The following is a 27,708-nucleotide window of genomic DNA, read 5'->3' on the forward strand; positions in this document are numbered from 1 at the left end:
TTTATTTTTTTTTTCATTCCGATGATTCCATTTTACAATGTACTAATAGGAAAAATAACTTGAAAATACTTTATCCTAATAACAATTTCACGAATCACTTACAGGAATCGGGACGGTGGTACATTTACGGCGTCACCAGCAACGGCTACGGTTGCGCTAGAGCCAAACGTCCCGGAGTATACACCAAGGTGTCCAACTACATTGACTGGGTCGACAGTGTCATCGCGACCTACACGCCGACACGCAACGATACCGCCATCAGTGAAGAATTCACTTCCGACGACGACTTCTCCACTGATTTAGAAACAGCAGAAAATAAAAGAAATCTCAAAAATTCTTCTAACAAATTTGACACGTGTAGAGGCTTCCGTTGCCCTCTGGGAGAATGTCTACCCGCCTCTAGTAAATGTAACGGTTTTCTGGAATGTTCCGACGGCAGCGACGAATGGCACTGCAGCAGACATACGCTCAACTCCAGCAGAAACGAACCAGACTAACATTTACAGTTGTTTAATTACTTGTAAGCCAGTACTTAGGTCATAGACTATATTTTTGAATTCGACTGATATCTTATAAGTAGATTTAAGATAATCGACTCTATAAAGCAATCATCAATTTGTTCACGATTTCACGAATCATATCAGTTCAGCCTATAGCCTATGCCATATCTGAAGAATAAGGGCCTTGTTTGTACATATAGTTAGTATAAGCCCGATCGTTGATTTTACCACTACAATTATTTACAGCTTAAATTTATTTATTGAAAATTCATGGGTGCCCTTTTCCGTTTGAATCGTAATGAAAATGGTAACAGTATTCAAATGGACGACGTAACCCATGTTTGACAAACGAAATAAAAATTTACATGTTCTTTAAAACGTATTTTCATTCTGACATTTATTTTAGTTTATGACCCAGGAGAATATTAATGGTAACTAAATAATAAACCAGCAAGATTCTTAAAAATTAATTTAATTCTTCGACAAATAAATTAACGAAATGCAAACATGTAGGTAATACAATATTATTTATATTCTTCCAAATTAGGATCGTAAGTTATTATCAAGTATAAATTATTACAATTCTTATGCATGACTTCACAATACAAACATTATAATTATCGGAATAAAAATTAAATTATCATACTGATCCATTCTAGATAATACTTTCAATAAAACATAAAAATAGTCCTTAATTATAAGTAGATAATATTTGGAAAAATAATCATATAAAATGAAAAGTTAATAGATGAGTGTTATACTCACAGATTACACAGGTAAGCATTAATAAAATGAATAGCATTCATAGAAAACGGGGTTTTAGAATCACTTAGTCACAGAACAGCGATAGTCGAGAATGCAAACCTTCTTAAAATTAAATCAGACAGTCACACGCCTTACATCTATTTATAAGTCTTAACTAATCCCGTACCAGATGGTACTCCAAGCAATCTTCTTGTACGAATAATGTCAAAATTAAAACACATGAGCGTAAGGAACCTCTTTAAATTACACTTAAAAGGCCAGTAAATATACGAGTTATATAGTAACACTACGTCAGATTAGATTTATAACTTTTAATAACACTACAGCGATCGAAATGAGCAAGAAATTAAAAAGTTTATGATGATAAATTATCTTTTATGAACATAGCCCAAGAACGAGCGCCAATGAGATATACTGATGATTTATTTTGTGCTTTAACGTTTTCTAGACGAGACGTTCAAAGTGAACTAATATTCAACTAGACCGTGCAAAATATATTATAATTAATTAAAGAGAGCCGCTCGCCTCGGATAAGTAATTAGATATCTGGTACACGCGACTTCGATTGTAGAAGATAGACCACGCGCGTTCATTTAAAATGTGATTATCATCATACACAGGATAAGGTATTGCAATATCGTTGGAACATTTGCCGATAAAATAGGGACTGCTTATATTTATGTTTATCATCACATCGAAAGTAAAATTATCACATCAAACCGAAAATCCTATTTTTTTATAAGTTTCAAGTGAGACAAAAACTTATTGTACAGGTACAAGTTCCCCTCGAATACGGAGAGAGGTCACGCATAAATTATTTGATGTCATTGTGCGGAAAATAGGTCTCCCTCAAGATTAATGTTGTTATATTCAAAAGTCTCTAGATGACGAGCAGTAATCTTGACCTGCTTAATAAAGAATAAAAGCATAGCATAAAATAATCGCTGATAAATTCTCGATGTGATCATATTTTCTGTAAATGAATAGTATATTATTACAGTATATGAAAGTAAATAAAGATGAACGAACGCAACATGTGGCCATCAGTGATCGTATCCCGAGCTTAGCCCTTGTTCTCGATGGGCGAGGTGACCAGTCCGCCGGCGCCCTTGTTCAAAGTCGTCTTGAATTGCTCGGGGACTGGGTGCTCCGTCTGTTAAAATATTATTATATTTTAATAATAAAACCTCATAATTTCCGCAGTTATCAGTAGTCCTACCGAATAATCTTAGTGAAACAACTGGGATTAGTCCCATCCCAAACCATTGCTTACATATGTACTTTATAACATGGCATGGTGGCGATTTTTAAACTTAGAACGCACAATGATTTCGTTTTGTGGTGAACTAATGGCAATAGAGAACCAGAACCAGTTAAAAGTATAGAACAGAATCCTGTGGTTTTACTTCAAATGCCAGTTGGTCGGTTCAGGGACCACAAGAATCTGTGGTACTGAACAGTTTAGTTTATTGACTAGTCAACAGCTTACTAGTCAGGCTAATAAGTATATCTGTGCTATTTGTCAATATAGGTATAATATAGAATTATATTTCATTTATAAATACTTAATATTCCAATCAGAATATGCATGTTTCTACTGTACTAATACATATTAAAAAACAAAAAAGTTCGTTTATGTTTGGAATCTGTATCTTGTCTATTTCGATATTAATCATAACAAAATTCTTAAAGGTTCAGAGACCCGAAGACATTAAATATGAATAGGAAAATAATAAAGCAACATTATTTTGTGACATGATATTTAGGTAGGTTTGTATCTGAATAGGCTTGTCAGAAAATAAATATTTCCGAAGGCGAGTAAAGATAAGCATAATATGAATATATCTATAGATTCAATGAGCTTCTATAAAATCTTGCCTATATTTGTTTATCAGCAAGAATAAATTTTAAGAAAACTTGTCTTTCTTGTGTTTTGTTCATCATTCTACAATAGAATAATTTTAATGTTGAAGTTGGCATCATGCCGGCTTGTTATTAAAAAACTAGCTGATGCCCGTGACGCGTGCAGCAATTTTTGGTAAGGAGTCAAAATTATTAGAGATTAAAAAAATCTTTATATACTATATTGGGGTCTTTCCTTCGGGTGCCAATATCAAAAGTCCAGAAGAGTTATTCACCCTGGAGAATGCCACATAAAGTCGCAATAAGCGGTATACGCGATAAGTACAGTTTCAGCGGCACCACTCCCAGTGAGAATCTCGGCTTCAATTAAATGTTTATACTTCAACAGAAAATGTTCATCAGGCTGAACAACTTTTGTTAAGGCGTCATTTCATTATTTCCTATAGTTTAGCTGGACCATCACGGGTCTGCATGAGGTATTCCAGATCTTCGATTCTTATACTTCAACGGAAAATGTTCATCACAATGAACAACTTTTGTTAAGGCGTCATTTCTATATTTCCTATAGTTTAGCTGAACTATAAATGTTCTCCATCAGGTGTTCCAATTTACAAAATCAATTATATCCTATATGTTGGTTGCCCAGGCTTAATAGTCTTACTTTTTTTGCTATATAGCTATATATAGCAAAAAAAGTTTGCGTTTACAAACAGACCAATAGACATACAGACAAACAAACTCTATTACTATGAATTATTATCTATATATATTATATAGATAATAAGTCATATTAGACCTATCGTCCTATCCTATAGACTTATTACATATATAGAAAAAATGTTTCTATCAATACATAAAATCCATGATCAATACATAAAAATACTTCCTACGGAGTACCTACTAATTCATCAATCAATACCATGGTATTGATATAGTAAATAGGTATGTGTATGACAACATGTCATTAAAGGACTTACGTAATCTCCATTGCTCTTGGGTACCAGCACGTTCATCTCCGAAGACTTGGAGCTGACGATCTCGACATCGAGCGACTCCGGAGACAGGTATATCTGGCAGCCATCCGTTTTGTCAATCGATATAGTTGGCACCTTGCCCAGCACCTGCGGAGTAAGTGCTCGTTGATTGATTCGGTAAGTATAATAACGCAATTAATCATCTCGACTTGACTTTTCGCATTAGGGAATATAATGACATAAACACTGCGTACAAATTTCGTTATAGATCAAAAAAGAAAAAAGTTTTGGTTATATTATTTAGTGTTTTAACGCAAATTTTATAGTTATTTCATAAAGAAACTTATTACGACGAAACTCTTTCTCCTACTATAAAACGCCAATATTCAAAGATAGAATAACACATTCGTTCTGTATAGAATACGTCAAAAAGTCACTGCTCAAATGTCCGATGTCAGCTTGTTTATTTTAAAGATTTTTGGAAATTTATTATTTACAACATTTAAATGCGTAGTGAAAAACGCGATCTTGCGAACGATACATATATTTAAATGTATACTATAATAGGCATAGCGGCCTCGGTTTTAATAGCAATTCGGTTGAGGAAGCTCATGGGCACTGATAGTATGGTAAATGATGCTATTTCCAGTAAGGAACCGCTAACGAACGGGGGTTCGGGGGTCGATCGATACTGGGACTTTATGAAGAACCAATACATTATTCCCATGGGACACACGTGCATTAGTTATTGCTATGGGTTGTATTTGCGGTTTTCCTTCCTCAATTTGGTAAGTGTCTAAAAGTTGGATAATTTATTCAGTGATGTTAATATTTCCAAAGAAGAATTTCGCATTCATGTTTTTAGTATGATTATAATGTCGCTTATTATAAAAAATATAGTGTATTATACTGTAACCTAATATAGCTACTAAATTAGCACAATCATGTTTTTAAATTATTAGTGTTTTATGAATACATTTCTTAACCCTTTTTGCAAATTAATTAATTCCATAGCGTAGAAGTTCCCGAGGCGTAAAAGCTTTGTAAATGTCAGCATGAAATAAATATTTTGTTGTATCTCGGAAACAGAAATGTACACATCTCATTATACAATGTAAATATTTATTTTTTCATATTTCAGTGCCAAATTGCCACCTTAAAGGCTTTTTGTACTAATGAAAATTGTTATTCACGTGGAATAGAATCGTTTTCTCCTTATAATGTATAATGGTTGCTTTATTAATAATTACCAAACATAATTACAAGTGCTTCAAGTTTATACGAGTAACTACTTGTAATTAAACCGTTGTGTTGTAATTAAACCTTGAGCTTTTTATACCGAAATTCCCTAGGGAGCGATGCCCTGGTGCGGACCTAGTCATAAATAAAAAACACTTTGACAAAAATAAATATGTTCTATTTTATGGATATAAGCAAAAATATATTTAAACTTACTAAATAGTAATTAAATCTGTACTTTTCAAGGTAATATTCATGTTCAAATACGTACCGACCTGTCTTTATATGTACAAGTTTCTAAAGAAAATCTACATAACGTCGCGGGAGAGGATAAAACAGAAGCAAATTGAAATGGAGGACATCCAGTTACAGGTAAATATAATACTACATTTCAACAAGAAGCATTCGAAATTTGACGTCAAACTGAGATGAACTTAAATTGGGACAGACGTTCACTATACTCTAGCCAAATCTGGCTTAAATTAATGTAGTTGGTAGTTTAGATCACGGTTATGTATAAAAGCTTATACCGAACATAATAAATTTGGAGCACACTACTACTGGTATTAACCAGTAGCACTTTAATATTTTTAAAAGGATATAATACCTATGTACTAAATATGTAGTTCCATAAATTCGAATATTAACAAAGGTTGTTAAAATTAATTGTTATTTCTGTGATTGTTAAAATATTTTTAGATAATATAATTATAGGGCTAAGGCGCAGGTTGTGATTATTTAGAAAAAATCTTGAAGACACTCTATTTGTTAATTATAAGACATATTGGGCAATCATAATTATAATTATAAGTCATTGTGATATATGAGGTAAAGATTTTGATTACAATCATATTTTTACGAATTCAAATTACGAGTGCAACACTGTAATTAGATGCATTAACAATATGTTTTATTGGAGAATGTAGTAATTATGTTGATGTTTTGACAGATTCAAATAGTTGATACGAAGATATGCGTGCGCGACGCGGAATTTACGGAACGTGCTGATTTGTTACGGCGCGGAGCGGAACGTCTGTGCATGGTGCGGTCGCGCGTGCGTAACCTCATCGCCGCGGACGACTCATTGCAGCGGGCTCTCAATAACGCCGCGCTCAATTTAGAAATAGATGTCACTTCACCAATGAATAACACTGCTCCAGAACAAGGTAAGTAATAACAATTGTTCCCGTGGAGTTAACGCAGCGTGCCGATTTGTTGCGCAGAGGAACGATTGCTCAAGGTGCGGACGCACGTGCGCAATATCATCGACGCGGATGGCTCCTTGCAGCGGAATCTCGACAACGTCGCGATCAATTTGGAAATAGATGTCACCTCACCAGTAAATACTACTGCCCCTGAACAAGGTAAATGATAATAATTGTTTCTCGTAGAGATTACGGAGCACGCTGATCTGTTGCGGCGCGGAGCGGAACGCCTGCGTGTGGCGAGGAGTCACGTGCGGAATCTCATCGCTACCGCGGAAGCCGTCTTGCAGCGGGCTTTCAACAAAGTTGCACCCAATTAGGAAATTAATATCACCTCATCCTTGAATACCACCGCCCTCCAACAAGGTGAATGATAAATGTTTATCAACTTACAATACAAATTGTTTATAATTGAATAAGCTTCAGTTAAGTACTTTGAAATAATATGATATTATTAGATGATTTATTAAGGATATTATAGTAATGTAATACAATATATTGGCGGAACTTAGGATTCCGATAACGAATTGTTCATTGGTCACGGATCCACCTTCCAACTATTCGACCAAACATGTAATTTTCTACGCCTCTGTTTTCAACACGTTGTCATGGGTGGAGAATAGAGCAATTTACGTTGAAAAATTACGTCATACAATAAAGCGAGCAATGTTGCTTTCTATTAATTTTTATACATGTGCCGTAAGAATACAAATATGAAATCCCTTTTCAGATCGAGCATTTTTAATAGAGCTATTGAAGGATTTGAAGTATGACCACGACCCCATATTGGAAAAGCCGGACATGGACTGCGGCGAGAATCCTCAGAGCGTGCCGATCTCGGACAACAGCGTGTACTCGACCATCAGCGACGGCGAGCAAGACTGCCACGTAAAGATCGTGCGCGTCACCAACGTGTACAAGGTGGCGTATCTCAGGCATTACATCAAGCAGAAGAGGTTGCGCCGCGCGAATAAACAGGCGATATTAAAGAAGAAGGTAATCATTGTATAAAGGTTGAGTATCTAAAATAGGTAAAAGGTTGAGTTGAGTTGATTTAGAATATAATGGACAAGTGTCAGTCCACAAGGTAAGTTGGGATATAACTAATAAGAAGAACGACAAGACATTTCTAAATCATTTTACAATATTTGTTTAGTTAGTACAACAATCTAGGTTGCTTTACATAAAGATTTCATATCTTTACATGGATAGCAAAATTTATAAAACAGACATTTGGGCCCAGTTTTCTTGTACCAATGAACCCTTATTCCTCTATATGTGGCGCCAGCAAGACCTACAAATTTACGATATATTTCAGATTGAGAACATAAAGAAACTTCTAGAAGACTGGCAGAAGTCGTTGAACATGGTGATCAACAGCAAGCTAAATGTGCTGAACCGCGCGGATCCCCGTGCGGAGGACACTTCTCAGGAGGCCATGGGGGACTACTCCAAGCCGACGCTGCGGGAGTCCTCCAACTCTGACAGCGACTTGAGGAACGGCAACGACATGTACGATGACTATTGGCCGCAAAACCCGTATCATAACTATCCTTATGAATATGAGGTAAGTTTTCCAGAAATATTTTATGGCTTGTTATTGCAATTCATAAAGAAAGCTGCTAGGGATGGCATCGCTGCAAAATGTATCGAATCCGTATCAAATATATACCGCGAATATGTGTATTTTTGGTAATTTTATCTTTTTATCATCTTTAGGACCTCCCGGATATGCAAGGACGGGATTACTGCGAATTACATGACGTCAGTGATTACAGCAAGTATCAGTCAGACATATACCAGCCATACGAAAGTTCCAAGATGTCAGAGAAACTTTCGACGTTACTGGAGGAGACAAAAAGCCAGATTTTGTTTGAGGACAGCAAATCGAATTGTGGCGACGACGGTACGTGCCATGATCTCATTCAGCTATGAAGACAGAATGGCGCCACGGGCTTTAGCTGTAGTATAGAACCTAAATGAACTATGATACATTGGAAGGACGTAATTTGGGTAATACTTTATTTTTATTCAAGCTTCTCATAATCGAAATAAAAAGGTTACTTCTTTACATAGTAATTGAAAATCTTTCGTTACTAGAAATACGTTTTATAGGACGTATTTTCTCTACAAACTTGGCCGTCGTCAAACACCTACAAGACAAAGAAACTTATACTAACAAACGTACACTGAGCAAGAGTTGGCAGTTGACTAGCCGTTTTATGGGACATAATTCATCGACGAACAGTTTTATGGGACATATCAAGTTGGCTGAGGTTTTTACCTAGAAGACAAAAGACTGACCTGCATCTGAACAGACTGGCAGTTGACAAACTCTACGCTGGAGACAAGATTGTCGAAGACCACGGCGCACTTGGTGCAGGAGTCGAGCACCACGCCGTTGACCTTCCCGCGCACGGTCAGCGCGGATTCCCGGCAACGGAACATGTACACCACGTTGTTCATGTCCGCATTCTCCACCACAAGGTTGGGGTTGCCCTTTTGGTACTCCTGTTTAAGAATAAAAAAGCATCTTTTTAATATATTTATTGTTTTTTTTTCAAACTTATGTCTGGCAAGTTCCAGGGTTTGTCAATCGATCTTGACCTTTCTATTTGGTATTGCAATGGCAAAAAATGTAGTTCATCATAAATCCGTTTTTCACTTTCTTGACAGACACTAACAGACAATTAACTCACTACAAAGTATAATGTCTATTAGGGCTTTAACCATAAACATAAACATTAAGACACTGAACTCTTGTTGATATTACAAAGTACTACCACGTATGGATTTCAAAGCTGTTTACACTGATGTATTGGAAATTTCTTGGGCTAGTTTTGAAGACGATGTCCGGCCGATTTCGGTCATGATGACAAGTTCAACAATCTTGAGCTCGCTGTATTATTAAATAGTAAAAAACCCATGAGTAGAAAAATATATTTTTTCCTAGTAATTTTTTATTTACAATTCCAAATCAAATGGACAAGATTGGTTAATAAGCTAAGTGTTGCCAGAAAAGAGCCCACATTTTTAAACATTAATTTTTAATATCACTTATGTACTATTACAATTTATGTATTAATACAATTAAAAGCAAAGTTAATTGTATTATTTTGTGATTTAATTAAATTTAAATATTTTTGCTGCTATTTCCAAAAAATAAAAACTTACAATGAGCCACTTCTTGCCGTCTCGCATGAAGACCGGCGGCTTGTCGGGCAGAGCGCCGGCGCCGGGCTGCGGCAGGGGCTTGGTGGCGCCGCGCGAGGCTGGCGCTGCCTTGAAGGGCGCCGGGCCCTGGCGCAGCTGGGGGTTCTTGTGCGTTTGCATATCTGACGTCACCTTGCGCAGGCCTGACACATTCAAACATAGCTTTATTTAAAAAATTAAGACTATGACATAATCTAACAAGGATTGGCAACGATCCATTTCTCGATCTCTTTTTCTTAAAAAATCTCCATAATCAAATGATTATAATCATTAAAGTGAATAAAACAATCGTGCAACATCACGAATACACCTGTAGTATATGGCATGTGTCAAAGAAGTGTTTACATAGAGTTAGGAGTAGAAGCATCCTGTATAATGTATAATCGTTTGTTATACTGAATTTAATAATAAGCAAAAAAAGTAGATTTCTCCGTTTATTTTGCTTGCAGGGCTTTAAACAACTTTGTGACATGTTTGTAAAACAACGTTCCACAAACGCATTAACACAGCGAGCAAGCCAAATTAACCCTTATCTCTGTTGAAAGCCCGTGCATCAAAGCGACAAATTTCCTATTCATGAAATGTGGGAAATTACTTCGGTAATTGACATTTTTCCTAAAACATAAATCGAAGTTTTAATATTCTCAAAATGATAATGTTTTATTGGGTTAATATCAATTAAACATAAGCATTAGCACAAATTGTCCAAGCTAATGAAAAAGCGAATTAAATTTTCCTATAAATCTTAATTAAAGGAAAACATTTGATAATTAAATTAATACAGCTTTATCGCGATGACCCATGATATTATAACCTACGCAAGTTAAAAGGACCTTTACTAAGTCCATCAGAATCCCTAAATTTTGTTCATGTTAAATAAAAACTTTGATGAATTATTAATTCCCAAAGGAGTTTTGCTTTGTATTACACTAGTGTAGGCGTAACAGTACAACCACAACAAAGTAAATAAACTTGGCTTAACTTTTGTTTGGCTTGACTTATGTTCAATTTAGACAAAAGAGAATAGTAAAGTTTACTACCTATTTACTCGCAGTGACCTCAAAAGTATGTTCTTTTAATTAAATTTCCTTCTTGAAAAAAGCTATTATTGTATAAACTTGTATTGGAGATCTTATTGTATGACAAAAATAAACCCGTGCACATTATTACCTTAGAGTTCTTATTTGTATAGGAAAAATAAGTAGGTTATATTTAACTTGCAAGCTATAATTATAAACAGATGAAACAAAATAAAAGCTTGTGAAAATACATACATGTAGGTAAATTGATAAAATTGAAATCTAAAATTAAGGATGAAAATAACCATCGAATAGATTAAAGCTAAAAGTACAAACGTCCCAACAATGTTATTAAAATGCAAACGTTGTAGAATTTAAACACGTACTTAGAAGATATTTTGATGAGTAGCATTTCAAAGTACAGTTATTATACTCACTGCTAGTGATGCCTTCGCCTTGGTTGATCTCAGCGAAGAGAGCGCTGCGGTCGTCGATGCTTAAGTTGGAGAAGTCTGCTTCAGGCAGCAGCGGGGGTGGCGGAGGCAGGCCGCCGGGAGGTGGGGGAGGCGGAGCCCCAGCGCCTTTACCTGTCATAAACAAATCCCGACTTAATATTAACTTTACAGGAAAAATAACACAATGAATGGCCTGAAAAGTAAATCTAATTTGGGTCCGAAAAATAGGGGAATGAATACTTCTTATTTCGCTTGAAGGTCTAATTTCTGAATAAATGATTTGAATTTGAATTTTCTTTTGTTATGTCGACAATTTTGATCGATTATGATCAAAATCTCATTAACGGTTTTAACGTCAAGAAGTACATACCATTTTTAACCTCTAATGACGAAGTTTCGTTAAGTTTCTTTCTCTACTCCGAAATTGCCGTGCCTAGCTACATACCGTCTTATTATGTCAAGCGACACTGGGCCCTTAGCAATAAGCGGTAAAGTTCAATTTCGATTGATATATCGTCTGATCAGCTAATCACGATATTTGGACGAGCAGGCATTTCGTTAATTCCTATATAGTATCAATGCTTATTGGTCAAATGACTACACAATAAATCTTAAATTGTCTTTTAGCGACATGTCTTGAATCAAATTTTGTTGTTAGCATTTGTATATCTTGACACTTGCATACGAGTTTACTTGTATATTTCGTCATGATTATTTTTAGACTATAGTCGCCTAATTCGAGACAAACATGCATCTTTCTTTTTTTATACATAAATCAATCAAATTCGGAATCCTCTGTTTGAATGGATCACTCAATCAAACCCAGTTTGCAAGTTAAATTTACCAATGCCCCATGGCGTACGCAAACAATACAGTCAATAAATACACTGCATATTTATATGTAAAATACGATCGAGCTGACGTGACAGACACGCAGGCAAAATATAATCTAGTGCATGAAAACAAAACGTAATAACATTTGCTGAAATTCTCATAGATTACAAATTCATATGAAAAATTTGCATACTGATAGTTACGAGTAAGTATGTGATAAGAAGAATGTTCCATTGCATGAAATTAAGCATAATCTCTTAAATAACAAGAATATAATTTTGATAACATGCAGACATGCGGAAAGTAAGCATTCGTATATTCATCATCTAAGCTACATTAAATCTATGTCTCCCTGATTAATAATTCCACAGAATTCTGACCTTTCATAAATGTTGCCATCCGTATGGATACCGTTCGAAAAGAATTGCATCGAAAATTATAAAGCCTGAGAATATGAGAGTAACATCGTACAAGTTAATATTAATGTGATAAGTTGCCAAGTTCTCGAGTATTAAACTCTGGTAACTTAATTTCGCTTTTAATCTAATTTTCGCTGTCAACACAAATCGCTCGAGTTTGTAAACGAACCTAAAGTTCAAGTGCCCAATAAATAACTTGACATTAGTCGCTGCTTTGAGATAAATTTAATAATAAACAAAAATAATTTGTTTGTGACACATAGCTTTCATTATATTTTTCTTTAAAAGCGGGTAATACTTTAATATTTATATCCGTAAGTTTCTTTCATATAAAACTAGCTGTTGCCCGCAGTTCCGATTGCGGTATCTTATATTTGACCCCGGGTTATTAATTATATCTATTTCAAATTTCATTAAAATTATAGTTCTATAATACATTAATATCTAATTTAACTTCAAGACAGTCAATATCCCAAAACCAATTGATCGGACATGTGCTTTGAGTGAGATACTACGCGAACTTGTCGGTGAACGGTGAATACATACTCCGCTTAATTGAGTACTGAAATATGCACGAGCTTGGCTTCAATGGCCGAGATAACCAAACTTATAATTAGGAAATTAATTGGACTGTTCCATTTTAACATCAAATACTAAGTAATTTCCGGCTGGTAAATTTCATTTTCAATTTACACAAAAGTTCTCGTATTGCGTTGCTAATTTGCAACGTTCACAAAAGTGTAGTGTGATTCATACGCGAACATATGAGAAAAACAACATTGTTTGTGACATGCATACAAATTAACAATTCAAAGTTCATTAGTAGATATTTATTGGAATTATGTGTTTCTTTGTTATTTTAAAAGTTAAATTGTGCTATTTAATCGTTGACACTTTCGTGACAAACATATTTTCTCCAAATTTTTGTTAGAATTTTCAAAGGTCTGAAAAGAAACCCTACAAGCCTTGGGTTTTCTTTGTAATAAATAACAAACAAAACCGGTATTATGCAAAATTTGTAGAAAAAATAGTTATGAAATTTAAACAAGATTTTGTTGAATTACAAGTAAAATACCGCCCGCCGATCTAATTCTATCTTATTAAAGATTAGGAGACAAGTGATAGAAATAAATTTTCCTTTGCTCAGCACAGGGACACGACACCTAGTTCTACGAAACTATTATGTCAGAGCTTGAGTGGCACTTACCGGACCAAACGAGGCCAGTAGTGTGGTACTGCTTCACATATGCCTGCAGGTCAGACAGCAGCTGCACCCAGGCGCGACACCAATCCGCATGCCTCTTGTCCTTCTCTTTCCACTCCTTCAACACACGATTCGTGTAGAATTGACCAGCATCGTTCATCTCTTTCACATACGGAGCCGGCGTGGGAGACACTGCTACCCATCCCAGTGCAGGGATACTCTCAGATATAGCTGACAAATGGTTGAAGAACTGAGAAGCGCGATTCTTTTCGCGGAACTGCTGAATGGCAGAAATCTGTTCGCTGGTGGGCGCCAGAAGTTGCACCTCTTCGGATTGCGACGGCTTGCTACGAAGCGTCGATTGTTCGATGTAGCGCAGCTGTGCCCTGTTAAAATGTTGGTGTTGAATAAACATATTTCTTTTTCGATAAATGAGATCTGTATTATAAAGTCATAGGAATCGAGTATGTCATGCTCACTCAAATGGTAAAACTGGTGATGGGATGGGATAGGTTTTGTTAATTTTGTTATGGCGACTCTACACTATCGTCGAACAGTTTGCCAAACTTTGGCGGATTCGGTATACATTGCTGGTTTTTCACTGCGGTAAATACAATTTACGCAATATCCACGCATTCGCTTCGGCATATGTCTATTCGGCGACAGTGTGGAGCTGGCATTAAACTTTCAGATGACAATAACTATGTGTCGCTAAAATTCAGAGTTATTCAATTACTTGGTACATAGCAATGTACCGTAATTCGGGTTGAAGCTTATACATCTGTTGCGTAACCATAATTCCTGAAATTAGCGCAGCGTTAATTTCTCTTTCGGTCATCGGCCCGCCGCAGGCCTCAGTATTCGATTTCATAGAATACAAAACATAGTTACACAGTCGTATAACAAGAGTACTAGAGCTCTCGTTTCATATAGTTTATATTATCAAGAGTTTCCTGTTCTTGCACTGTTAATTTTAGTGTTACAGTAATGATTCAGTGCATAATAAACATACATATGATCCCTGGTGTTTCAGAAGAGGTTGCATTTCGATCTTTGTGTACTTTTTGTAAAATAATTTTAGAAAACGCTAGATGATTGATTCGTTAAACACCGGTTATATATTGATAATAATACATTTTAAATGTTTTTTATTATTAAGCTACCTACATCTTGGCGCTCGATGTTGAATGTTATGCCAGTGTACGTTCAAACCTAATTATTTGGTTTTTGTACACTGTTAGCAATTAAGTTTTTTTATTATTATTAAAAAAAAAGTTTGTAATCATGTGAAAATATATATATAAAAAAATAAAATAATCTGTAAATGAAAAAAGAGAGTTATAGAGTACTAAAACCACAAGCTGTATATTTGTACTCTCCATATTCTGTATCAAGTCATTCAGCAGAGGAGAACTGGCAGACAATGCAGTAGGTTTTTGTTTAGCTATTGTTAGTTTTCTAAAGAAGTTTTTTAAATACTCACTGGAAGGCAGCATTGACTAGTTTGGCGTGAGAGGCGACATCCCCGCCAATCTGCTGGGAGAGGTCGAGGTATGTCCGCAGCGGACCCTGGGCAAAAATAATGTATTTGATTTCTTTATATATGTTTTAGAACGGAACATCTTCTTTTTCCTGGGTTGCATAAAAAATTTTGTTTCGAGTGGGATACTGGAATTCGAATCGAACTCTCTGCCAATCCGGGCTAGCGAGGAAATTTTCCTTTATATTAAGTTAAAAATATGTAAGGCACGTGTGACATATAAAACGATAACTATCACATTGTATATTTTCATATAGTCATAGTCAAAAGCAGCAGCAACGCAGTATAAACTCAAAATCATTGCGAATTTCTAACTATTAGCACAACGTAAAGGTCAATGTGGGGTAACTTGACTACAGGGCAGGGTTGCCTTGTAACATGGCAAGCGCCCGGTCTCGGAAATAACAAACGATCTTATTTATCGGGTCACCGTAACGTACATGTTTGAGAGGCTCTTGGACATTTACTTAAGAGGCATACAACTGTAATTACATAAATATCTACTTATTATAAATTCTGAGCAAATGTTTATTGATTTCTCAGTCCTTTTTCCATTGGCGCAACACGATATTCATCAGTGAATTGAAAAATTACAGTGTGTTGTCTCGTATAATATATCGGCTTAATGATAAATGCTTACCAGCTTTGACTAGAACATTCTACGAAATCAAATCAACATTTAAATAATAAAGCTATACCAAACAATATTAACCTAAATTAATTAACGAAATGCCCTTTCAACAGAAGTTTTTAAAGCCGTGAAAGCCTTTTTATAAACTCTTTTCGTTAAATTAAATAATTCCAGTAATCTTCAGATTTTTTAAAGTTTAAAAGCATTCGTTAAGGAATTCTTTGTTGTTAATTTTATGATAACTTTCACAAAGAATAAACGGACTGTCTTGCTTGAGAAAGGTTTTGGATTTGACAAATTAACGTATAAGGAAATACAAACCAAGATTAAAATCACGTGCGTCTAGAGGACAGGAAATAATGAGATGGAATATATAAATCTAGGGATGGGCCATGAATTCCGCTATCCTTATTATTCACAGCGTTAACGGTTTGTCCTCTGGACGACCGGAAAATAGTGGCGACGACGACGCGTTGTGAAGTTAACATGAACCCATACATGTCAGCATTGTCAACGTCCACTATTTAATTGAATACTTGACTGGGTAAAAAATAAATACATAAAGGTATTTAAGTATATAACTAATCACAATAATTAAATGTCACTTCAATTGATCAGTTTCATTAATTACGTAATTTACTATTTTTCATGCATATATATTTTGGGAATACATTTTGACCCCAAAAATAGTGACGTCATATATACATTACTGTTTTACAAGCTCCATATTTTTTGGTTTTGACATTAGTAAAAGTCTGATTTGATTAGTTGGAAAGTAACCAATTGTATTCTTTTTTAAGGAACAACCTCTTTATAATCTACACATTGATATATATATAGAATAATAATGTGGCAATGAATAAATAAATGTCATCTAATTGCTTTTAGCCTAATTAATAAAATATTGTCACCTGTACCTGTATTTACACATCTAATCTATACACCAACCTGCACTATGTCCTGGTATCCATTGACACTCATGTTGTCTGACCGCACCAGCTCTTGCGGGGGAGGAGTGGCGGGGGAAGACGGCGAGGGGGCCGGCGAGGCGGGCGGGGAGGGGGTGCGCGCGCGCAGCACCGGCAAGCGTTCTAACCGCGAAGTCACGCGTTCCAAACGCTCGATCAGGAACTCGAGCTCGGCAGCCGGGCTATGGCTGGTTGCTGTCGGATCTACTTCGTTGCCTACAACAATAATTCTAGAATGTATAATGGGAATTTCGGGTTTAAAAAAATGTTTAGGTCCAGGATTATTTTACTATATATAGCAGATTATGTAGTTGAACTATATATAGCAATTTCTCAAAAGCTACAAACTACCTTCACAGGTATAAGTTCTGAATAAATTATTTGATTTGATTTATTATTCAATAAGCTATCGAAATGCGAACAAAAACATGGTAATAGAAGTAAAACACAGACTTATATATTAACCTTAAGATATTATACATGAATATTCTAGTCCTGTTGTCATCTAATTGTGAATAATTTTGTCACAGGCTAAAAGGGTCTCATGGTCTCATTATCAAAAACCCCTTTGAAATTCGGAAACACTGAGAACCTTTTCCGCGCGTAATTCAAATATGTAGGTTGTACACAATAAAAGGTGTTTCAGATCAGTTATGTAGGCCCACATCAGCAATGAAAAAAAAAATTAAGACACCTTATATAACCTTCTTGTTAGATGCGATGATAGAAATGAACGGACTTTATTTTAACACAAAAGTAATTTATAATGTATAAGTATTCATCCTGCAATAACATAATAATAATATAGGTAGTTATTTTGACAACCTTATCATCACATGCCATGGAATTAGCAGGTACTCCGTTTTACGAAGTACTTACTAAATTCATGTCACATGCACAGAATCGTAAAAAAGTGTCACTTTCAAAAGCGATACAGTTTTTATCATGTCAAATGACATGTACATTATATGGACAGGATATATACCAAATCCATATTATTTTGTACCCAGGATTAGGATATTATGACAAAAATTAAAGTTTTTTAACTTTAATTTTTATTTTTTATTTACACTATGATATTTAACAACGTAAATGAAATACTTTTCCAATATTTGCCAGCACCCTACAGAATCGGTTGCAAGATCAATCAACTATCAAAAGAAGCCACCCCGCCAAGAGAGTTACTCCAGTTTGTTTGAGTATTACATTTGAGATACATTCTGTGCACTGATATTATGTGACCCACTGGAAAAAAATGTGTATATGTATGACTATAATTGAAAATTTAATTTATAAAACTAAATAATTATAATTAAAAACACCTTTTAGTTAAAATAAACCAAATACGCGTATAGGATTAGTAATCAGATCACTACATACCAAAGTTATCTATGACTTCATCGCCTTCGTTGCCAATTTCCTCTACTTGCCTTTCAAACATCTTAATAAGATGACGCATATTACGGACTCCGCCATCCGAATCCATAATTACAACAATCAATTACTTAAATGCTAACAAATCAAACACTACAAACTTTAGCTCTAGTGTTGTACAACGTCACCTGACTGATATTGATGACTACACTCATTATCAAGTGAATCAGAGATATGGCAATGATAAAGCACGTTATAAAGACGACTCTATGTTCTCAGTAACAGCTGGCCGATAAACGATAAGGATAAAGCGAAATAATACAACCAATAATGTTGATATGGAGCAATATTCTGCTCAGTTTATTTCTTTATTCCATAAATGGTTCTAGAGTTTGCATCTGTATATTTTATGAAGCAAGTAACAATATATCTAATATTTCGCATACGTATGATTTTGTCAATCTCTGAATCATACACAAACAACTTTTACTTTGCCAACTTGAGTATGAAATGTATAAAATTAAAGTTCTCACAATTTGCAAACCCTACACAATTTCAATTCCTCTGATCTGACGACGGGTCGAATATCACAGACCTACTTGAATTAAATATCATATAACAAAGGCACCCAATAGCAGCATGGATTAAGCCCATCTTAATCTTAAATTAATTACTTAATGGCAAGTTAATGGTTTCAGTTGAAGCGATAAACCAGCCTGCGTAAATGGTTAGTGATGGCACTAATATCGGCAACAACAATGACCCAGTAATAAAAGTTTATGTTTACTGTTGTTTAATGAAATTGGTACTTAGTTGCTTTCTTTACTCTCCTATACGTGTTGCTATAGCAAGATTGACAATGTTACTATTAAAACGCCCGTTTGGATTTATAGTAATGTGAATTTTAAGGCACAAAAGAGTCGCACTAGGGCTTTGCTGGGCCTGAATCCTAAAAATATCTCTTGACAATGGCATAATGGCATTCGTTAAAAAGGCCTAAATCTGTGGATTGGCATTTAAAACATGATAGTTCAACTTTTTAATAATGAAATTGTTATATGTGTAATGTAAGTCTCTTACTTCCTTGAAAATGCATAGTTACATGATAAAAGCGAGTTTTGCAGGCAACAGAGCATAATAGCCGGAACGGCTCGGCTTCTAATTACTAGCACTGACGTCAATGACATTTCTTCTGTGCTATTATCCTCTATCTATAGCATACTCGTTAGATAAATTACATTCGTTTAAGGAAATGTACCGACTTACCTAAATTTAAATGTTTCCATAACAGCATTTTCGCCCAAAGTGTACAAATTTTGAGCGTTTATCATTTCAAACTAAATTTGAACTAGAACTCATTTACAAGTAGTGTTCTGGTTATATAGTGAACACTAGACGATACTGTATTGTTGTTCCGGAAACAACATTCAATCAGCATAGCTCTAGGTATTATTACATAACATGATATAGCAAGCACGGATGATAATGTTGGTAATCCATAATTTTTTTCCAAGTCCTAAACGACCAGTGAACACACTATGGCAGAATCTGTTACGTTGCGTATCTGTCTGTTACTGTTACGTTTTATAAAACTTACGTTTATTTTTGACCGAGTGCATTGCCAAGGCCGTCTCGAAACTAACAATAAATGTATGAGTTATATACCGTTACCGAGTTATATTACGTCATAAAACCGTTTGTTAAAATATAGTGTTTATATCCATCTATAAACTTTGTCTCATATAATCCCACTGAATGTTAGTTCGACCCGAGGCCTGTATAATACATAAAATGGCTAATCCAGAATTACAACGTTATAAAACTTTTAAAGATTAAGTATTTCATTCAATATCATATAAGATCTGAAACATATATTTTCAGATCAGAGATTCAGATCTTATTCAAAAAATATACTTTACTAGATTTATTATGGTATCAATGAACATTCCGCATAGAAACATCGGCATAAAATTGGCAGAACTTCCAAAAAAATCATTCATAATTCATAACGTTGCGTCAAATTCGTTAATTTCTCAAACGACAGCACAAACTCTAAGCTTTAAATGTACATAATTTTAAGTCATCTTTGTTGTTGTTCATTATAGAAAACTTCCGTTCAATACATCGTTTTTCCATAAGCATTGAATTGAAATCGTTATACCAAGTTTTTAGAAGTGTATTAGCAAAAACTTTTTCAATTTATACAAGACACAGCTATTGATTATACGTTGGTAGGAAACAAATCATATAGCTGATTCTGAGAATTCATAAGATGGTATATAAAGATCTATTGAATTTAATGTGTGAGTTCAGTGTTATAGTCGTATTTACTAACTATATTATATGGCTCAAAAGAAACCATTATAGAGTAAGCAAATCAGTGGGGGAGTGATTTGTAATGTAATGTAATGTAATGTAATGGCACAGATGGCGACCTGAGCAGTAATTAAAGTTGTTTTCCAGGAGTTGCCGTTACTAATTAGGCTGATTTAAAAGACAAAGTCTTGTTACACAGAGAGGTCACTTAAGAAATCAAGTCTCTAGTTGGTAAATGTGAAAGAAAAACAAACTTCTAAATTGATCTTGAAGATATAGATTGTATGGTAGTGAGCCATTCTGTTTAGTGATATATTAGTAAAACTATTAAATCTGATGAAATGCTTCGTATATTCGTATGAACGGTCAACAGAACTACTGCTACTAGAAGGGAAATACGAGTATATCTTGCATTCAGAGTTAAAACAAAGTTGCTAGGCACACAGCCACCGTTATCACCAGCTGGCTTATTATAACGGTACCGGATTATACAACCTTATCTGACCACTGACCATTAACACATTACGAGTTTAAATTATCTAGAGTAGTCTTTTTATAGCCATTTTGCAACGTGTATCGACGAAAGTGTGTATTTTGAAATTGCCTTTTGAAATAACGTTGAGAATTTCATATCGACAGAATACTTTGTTTAGTCCTGACTGACTGTCTGAAGCAAATCATATCAAAACCAAATATATAATTTATACGTGATGAAATGTGAAATATAAATAGGATCCAACCTAAAAGTCCGGTTGACCATTATATAATCAGATGCTTGAATGAGAGTAGTTCATCAACGTCAATTTGTATGCCAGCTGTTGCTTTATAGTTATACGTAGCAGTTCGCCATGTGCCTATCTCTCGTCATCCTTATATGTACACATTTGTGTACGGCTCACCGCAGAGCGCTCAAATTCATGCTTGACCTGCTTCGGCAGATGGTTATCGGCATTTACAATCTCAATTTAAAATGAATTCACTGCACAAAACTTAAAATAGATTCAACTAGTCTCCAAGAATACAAGATGGTACTCAAAATCTCTCGGATTAGAGTGAAGTTAGGTGAGACTCGCAAGAACCTCTCATCTCGTTCCACATTCGTCCAACCTTCCAACTAAACGACAACACCGCGTATGTTTTTAATGAGCCATTGTTCATAAGAAACCACAACATTCCCAAGTAAAGAGATAAAGAAAAATATGCGACATTAACTAATCTGAAAACGATGACCTAGAAAGAGATGTCAAGGTCGATGAGGTATCTCTGAGGCAAACATATAACGAGCAGATAAGAGATCCCAATGTGTTTGTTCTCCAGCAATAATATCTGTTCTATATTTACGGTTCGCTTGGGAGATTTGCCAGCCAGGTCAGCTGAGAGTACCACAAAATGGCCTGCGAAATTCATATTAGAGATGAATAAACTAAAAGTTGGTCGTAATTCATTCGGAATTGGATAGAATAAGAACTACTAACGAATACTTTTGAATGAGGAATCCTTGTATAAAACCGAATGTAACATGTACCCAGATTATTTATGTACATTTAGAAATCTGGAAAACAAGACTAATTATTTCTGGGGTCAAAATTGATCCAACTAGGTGCCATTTCCCCCAAAACCGTAAAACTTCGAAAAGTCTACTAACACACATTTTCTGTGGGGATATATATTGGAATATCAAGTGATAATATTGATTATGGCAAACTGGATATTTTCGCCGGATCGAAAAACTTACTGGACAATTTCTCTCATTCAACAAGCAAAATACGTACCTATATGAATTCTGATCATCATTGTCATGTTCCAGATGGATGAGCTTCGCACAATAGTGAATAAAAGCGATTCTTTAGGGCAAGAGTGCAGTTTCCTACCTCATTTACCACAATCATAATGCAAACAGTGATTTTGTACCTACACTAAATTTGCGGTTCTATTATTCTGGTTCTTGCTGGATTAATTCTATCTATTCTATTTAATATATCACTATATATATTTGATTTTATCTATTTATAAAACACATCTTCACCAATTAATAAATTTACCATTTTACTTATTAGAGCAATTAATTGTCGTTATGACACTAATATGTTTAACAGTTGATATTGTATATAAACAGGAAAGTGAGATACTATACAATTATTATGGTGATTCGTAAATAGCATTCAAGGCAAAGTTTATAAATAACCAAGTGAAACCAAATTAAAAGCGCGAGCGAAGTGGAATTTTGTTGATAAGGCAAGAGAGAGTCGCGCGAGACCGGTTGAAAAATGATAACAGGATCTATGAAGTGATCATCGAACTCTCCATTTTGTTTTAATTATGTGCTAAAAGTCAGAAGAGTGAATACGTATGTTATAAAACGTGTATAGCATGTCTTTACAACGTATAAATAGGTTTTTCTTACAATGAGGAATGGGAATTTAAGATGATTACAAAAAACCTTTAAGCATTAAAATCTATAACCAATTGAGATAAAAAATTGGAGGTAATTAGTAATAAGTTTTGTTAATTCAGTCACAATATGCTTTTGATAAAAAAAATGTAATAATCCATTGAATATTAAGATAAATACTATAATTGGGGGAATTGCTGATGTTGCTGAATTTGAGACAAAAACAAAGAGAGCTTACCGCTAATTCTTTACAAAATCCGTCAAGATAGGCACAGTTATGCACATATAACACTATATTCTTCATGCACTAATAGCATATAATGTAGATAGGCGTGTAAACATGCGCGTACGCCGGCGGACACTGACTGGATACTGGATCGGCGTCCGCTAGCGGATACGTGAATCACCACCACCGGTTACAATGTCAGCTCTAGAATCTCAACCACCAAGCATTAACGAACACAGAACGGAGTAAAACAGCTATGACTCACTTTGGGCGATGACATAGTCGTAATGATGACATAGTAGACTAGACAGTACGATCAGAATCGATATTGATATGCCACACCGTGAATATTTTATATTGTACACGATGAGTTCTCATTCTGTATTGAAATTATTCACAACCTGACATAAAAATATCTCGGCGAATGCAGCGCTCGTGAAGAATTCGCAAATAAAGATCACAGAAAGGGGAAACTCGCAATATTGCTACAAGCAACCTAGATATATCATAATTTTCAAATTATATGTATTTAAGTAGGTAATTGTATATTTGCTATAATTTGTAACGTTTCTTAGTAGATGTAGGCTAAGAAAAGCGAGATGAATAGCTTTGGGCATCAGCCATCCACCACCGCATTGATTTTCTTATAATCTGCCCACTCTACAATTTTCGAGTCATTTTTTTAATTTCGCTGGGGAGTTAAATTGAAATACAAATATGAATCAAATTTCACGTAAGGATATATTTTAACATGGTTACGTTTTTACCTGTGTCTAAAAAATCTTATATTTTCAAAGCGCTCTTATATCATGACTACATTCATTGCAAACAAGAAAAAAAGAATAAAGATTAAAAAGGGTTATTTTTACTTGTCTGTACTGGCGAAAAAGCACATTTGTTACAGATGGTACTAAATCTAATTATTTGATGTCACTATAAACTATCGCTGATATTTTTAAAGTAAGAATAATACTGTAGTAAATTAAACAAAGTAGACATTACCCGAATCGGCAACAACAGGACCAAGAGGATCGAATCGCACCCGATGTTCAACAGCTGCGCGTGCGGCACATACCAAATCCGAGAAAAATCTATGCCTCCGTAAAGCTAACTCATCCCGGCCTACAGGAGTAGCTGGCGGTTCTGCAGGACCCTCTCCTTTCACTACTGTCTCCTCGAAAACTTCATCATCACCTGAGCACGAATCCGCTTTAGGCACCGAGCGAGGTTCAGATATACCATTGCTGCTACTTGTAGTTGATTTAAGGATACCTGAAGATTTTCTTCGAAAGACAGGCCTAACGTCAACGTTTGTTCGCGCTAACTCTTGTTCAAGGCGCGCCAACTCCTCCAAAGTAGCCGAATCTCTACGGCAATCTACTGAGAACCGCTTAAAATCTAGTCGATTTCTCTTGTAATCCACCGAAAATCTTTTCTTAGTAAAATCTCTTTTAACGAGCACGCGATCTAAATCTAAAGTATCTTGCTCCCCTCCATCACTTGCTGAATCGTTACCATCTAACGTTTTCACTTGTCCTGAATCAGCATTATCGACTTCAAGTATCTTATTTTCAGCTTCTTCGGAGTTTACAACATCCTTTTCAGCAGTAGATGGTGTAAGTTCTGCCTTTCCATTCGCCTTGCTATCATTGCTATTTTGTAAGTTTTCTTTAGTTTCTACATTATTAGGCTCGGTTAGTGGGTCCATTTTAATTTCAGGTTTCGACTTACTTTTAGGGAGTTTCTTATTAGGTCGAGCACAACAACTTTTAAACATAATTAAGGTCTATATATTTTAAAATGAGTTTATATACGTAAAAAGATAGTAATAGATAACAGAAATAATGTAACATTGAATTAAAATGTATTAACACGGATAAAATTTGTAAAGATAACTTTTAGAGGTAATTTTCAATGATTCTGTTTAAGATAATTTTGTTGCCGTCGTTTTGTTGACGTTAGCAGAAATGAGAAGGTCCGTAGGGTCGGCGGCCGGCCGGGCGCGCGGCGGCGGTCGACTGACGCAGGGCGGATGCGCCGCCCGCCCGGCGCATCCTGCCACCCGCTCGCCCACCTCACTCTCCTCTTTGGGATTCAGGAGCCCACGGAATCATGCATGCTCTTAGTTAAACATTTATCTAGATCTCATTGCGTAGTACTTACTTAAATACTCCAAACTTGCGTAAAAAATTAATTCGGCATTCACGATTTTAAGCGTGAATCTAATAATGTATTAGACGTCACGTATAATATAAACTCATAGTACACAATATTATCATGAATTACCTATGCCTGCATATATCTAATGAAACAAGTCCGGAAACACAAAAGAAAATAGTTAGAAATACAAGTTTTTTGTTTCGCCTGAACAATATGTTTTGGTCGAACATTAATAAATACATTATTTCCATTTTAAACGAAAATTTTCTAAAAATATTAGACACAGCTTCAATGTGAACATTTAGAACTACTGATTTTAATCTGCGCTGTGGGTATTTTCGGTGGGAGTGTAAATAAGTACCGAAGGAGGAGGTAAGGGGCTAAGAGTAATCGGCCACATTCTGTGACAAAAATGACTGAGGCTGCAATTAACGACTCTAGGACTGCATATTCGGCACATATAGCAATAAAGCATTTTACCAAAGTCCTATCCTTGTGAAGTAATATTATCAGGGGACACATTTTTCTAGGATAAAGAGTTCTACATATATGCTTTAATTTCAGGGGATTGTTGGTACTGTTATTTGCAACTTATTCAACCCTATAATGTGTCAAACAAAAGTTAAGCATTTTTGAGAAAATTATATTTAATATTTTTTGACAAGGCATTATAGGGTTAAATAAATTAATAAAACAGTACCTATAACCTGTGAATATAGCATCAAATTACCAGTAACCCAGTTTATAAAATATAATCTAATATAATAAATAATATTGCACTTATGATCTACTGCAAGTTTTCAATCAAATTTTCATTTTTAGTACTAACCTGTTTCTATATAAAGACATGGATTAAAAACTATTTTAATAAAGACAAAGGCACTGACACGGTTGGAATTTTGATACCATTACCAAAATCTATACTTACTTAATTCAAAACATACAACACAGATAAGTATAACTTCAAACAGTAGAAAGCAGGATTGCACGACATAATAATGAGTCAATAAAAGTACTTAATACTATTAGGTATATGTAAAAAGGCGAAAAACTAGCTCTCAAAAAAGTTAAGATTACATGTAGGTATATAATCACAAAGCCAAGAGTCTCAAAACCGAATCAAAATTGAAAGGTTATATTCTTTTTTCTCAATAATGTTGGACACAACATTTACCTTGGGCAGACGAGATGAGCAACACACAGTAGACCAAGAATTGGTATGAAGAAAAAGTTAAGTACCTTAAGAATTTCCAGATAGTAACATTCCCTTTATCATGGTTGAGCTTTGTGATGGCTGATCCATGCATGAACAGGTTTTGCCAGGGGGCAAAGGTCAGGTTGAGCCTCATATATGTGACATTGCACAAGCAAAGATTTCATCATTCCACGAGATTGCAGAAATATGCTTAACTAAAACAGACTATAAGCTACCTTTACCCATGGAAGTTATGTTTCATGCAATATGTTTTACATCTATATTTTCATCAGCACTCGATCACAATAACATGTTTTTGTATACTTTTTGCCCGTGTACTTTGTTATCTATTTAAAAACTTGTAAATACCATAATGGTAAGCTTTTCTGGCATGATAGGTTTAAATGAGTTTATTTCGGCATAGATTTATCTTGCTGCCCATAAACAAGAAGATAGTCACAAGAAGAAGTAACTCTAAATACCTTCCTTCTTAAAAAAGCAATGCTTCATGAAGTATTGTTTATTAACTTTTTATTTTTATTTTAAGGCTAATTGACACAAACCAACCATTAGTAGGAATAGAATGAGCATTTGTTCACTTGGTGAAAACACATACTTAACTAAATGATTTACTTCATAGTGGAGACGAAAATTATCTCAAATGCTAGAAAATCTAGAATCATAGAATTTTTTTTCCATACCGTGGGTTACTTATTTGCTATCTTGTTTGCTGTAAACAAGTGTTTTATTTATATTAGTAAGCATTGGTATAATAGAATCTTTATACAATATTATAACAAACGTAAAAGCGCTTACGTCTACAAGAGATTTTTTGTAAAAATTTAATAAAATAACAAGAAAATGAATAAAAATTGTAAATAAAAATTTTCTCGGTGGTGGATATAACGACTTCAAAATTACAAATACAATTCTATAGAAAACAAAGAACAGTGACTTACTTACAATATTTAACCGGCAAATAAACACCAAATGCTGAAAAAACTTGTAAATACGAAATCAAATTACGTATAAAATGATAAAAAATCAGTCTTTTGTAGGTTAACTTTACTGTTGTCACCTTATCGCTATGTCAAGTTAGTGTAGTGCTCTGACTCGATTGAAAGGTAATTGGGAATAGATCGAGTTTCGAGTCGAATAAGCTATTTTTACGCAAGTGAAGAAATCCATTATTGTCATACATGACACAATAAATGAA

General features: G+C 34.9%; 3 protein-coding genes across 8 annotated transcripts in view; 2 read left to right on the forward strand and 1 right to left on the reverse strand.

Moving 5' to 3' along the window:
* The window catches only part of LOC128680368 (mucin-3B-like), a 37,700-nt gene extending 36,374 nt beyond the window's left edge, over positions 1–1,326 (forward strand). For both annotated transcript variants that reach the window (XM_053763462.1, XM_053763471.2), the window contains exon 13: positions 105–1,326. In XM_053763462.1, coding sequence (XP_053619437.1) covers positions 105–497 — 393 coding nt within the window. In that variant the 3' untranslated portion in view covers positions 498–1,326. The remainder of the gene's footprint in view (positions 1–104) is intronic.
* Positions 957–27,606, reverse strand: capt (capulet). 5 transcript variants are annotated; one of them, XM_053763556.1, is made up of 9 exons: positions 27,456–27,606; positions 16,810–17,045; positions 15,174–15,259; positions 13,694–14,076; positions 11,216–11,365; positions 9,721–9,902; positions 8,851–9,057; positions 4,106–4,249; positions 957–2,418 (listed from the first exon to the last, which is right to left on the reverse strand). In XM_053763556.1, exons 2-9 carry the CDS (start codon positions 16,840–16,842, stop codon positions 2,329–2,331), a joined length of 1,275 nt encoding a protein of 424 aa, XP_053619531.1. In that variant the 5' UTR covers positions 16,843–17,045; positions 27,456–27,606; the 3' UTR covers positions 957–2,328. The 5 variants fall into 5 exon arrangements, with proteins under 5 accessions (XP_053619531.1, XP_053619538.1, XP_053619503.1 ...); XM_053763563.1 differs by having other exon boundaries at positions 27,452–27,592; XM_053763528.2 differs by lacking the exon at positions 27,456–27,606 and adding an exon at positions 24,140–25,129.
* On the forward strand, positions 4,537–8,855 carry LOC128680442 (uncharacterized). Its single transcript, XM_053763602.1, has 6 exons — positions 4,537–4,890; positions 5,588–5,713; positions 6,291–6,507; positions 7,277–7,542; positions 7,865–8,113; positions 8,266–8,855. The coding sequence occupies exons 1-6, from the start codon at positions 4,654–4,656 to the stop codon at positions 8,479–8,481; spliced, it is 1,311 nt and encodes a 436-aa protein (XP_053619577.1). The 5' UTR covers positions 4,537–4,653; the 3' UTR covers positions 8,482–8,855.
* Positions 27,607–27,708: the final 102 nt, after the last annotated feature.

This window comes from Plodia interpunctella, chromosome 2 (assembly GCF_027563975.2).
Source record: "Plodia interpunctella isolate USDA-ARS_2022_Savannah chromosome 2, ilPloInte3.2, whole genome shotgun sequence".
NCBI lineage: Eukaryota > Metazoa > Arthropoda > Insecta > Lepidoptera > Pyralidae > Plodia > Plodia interpunctella.

Coding starts and splice junctions, on each gene's coding strand:
- LOC128680442 (XM_053763602.1), top strand. CDS start 4,654: ATGTATACTATAATAGGCATAGCGGCCTCGGTTTTAATAGCAATTCGG. Junction 5,714..6,290: donor TGGAGGACATCCAGTTACAG/GTAAATATAATA, acceptor ATGTTTTGACAG/ATTCAAATAGTTGATACGAA. Junction 6,508..7,276: donor TAACACTGCTCCAGAACAAG/GTAAGTAATAAC, acceptor ATCCCTTTTCAG/ATCGAGCATTTTTAATAGAG.
- capt (XM_053763528.2), bottom strand. CDS start 24,914: ATGTTTAAAAGTTGTTGTGCTCGACCTAATAAGAAACTCCCTAAAAGT. Junction 15,260..16,809: donor GATACCAGGACATAGTGCAG/GTTGGTGTATAG, acceptor ATTTTTGCCCAG/GGTCCGCTGCGGACATACCT. Junction 11,366..13,693: donor TACTGGCCTCGTTTGGTCCG/GTAAGTGCCACT, acceptor TGTTTATGACAG/GTAAAGGCGCTGGGGCTCCG.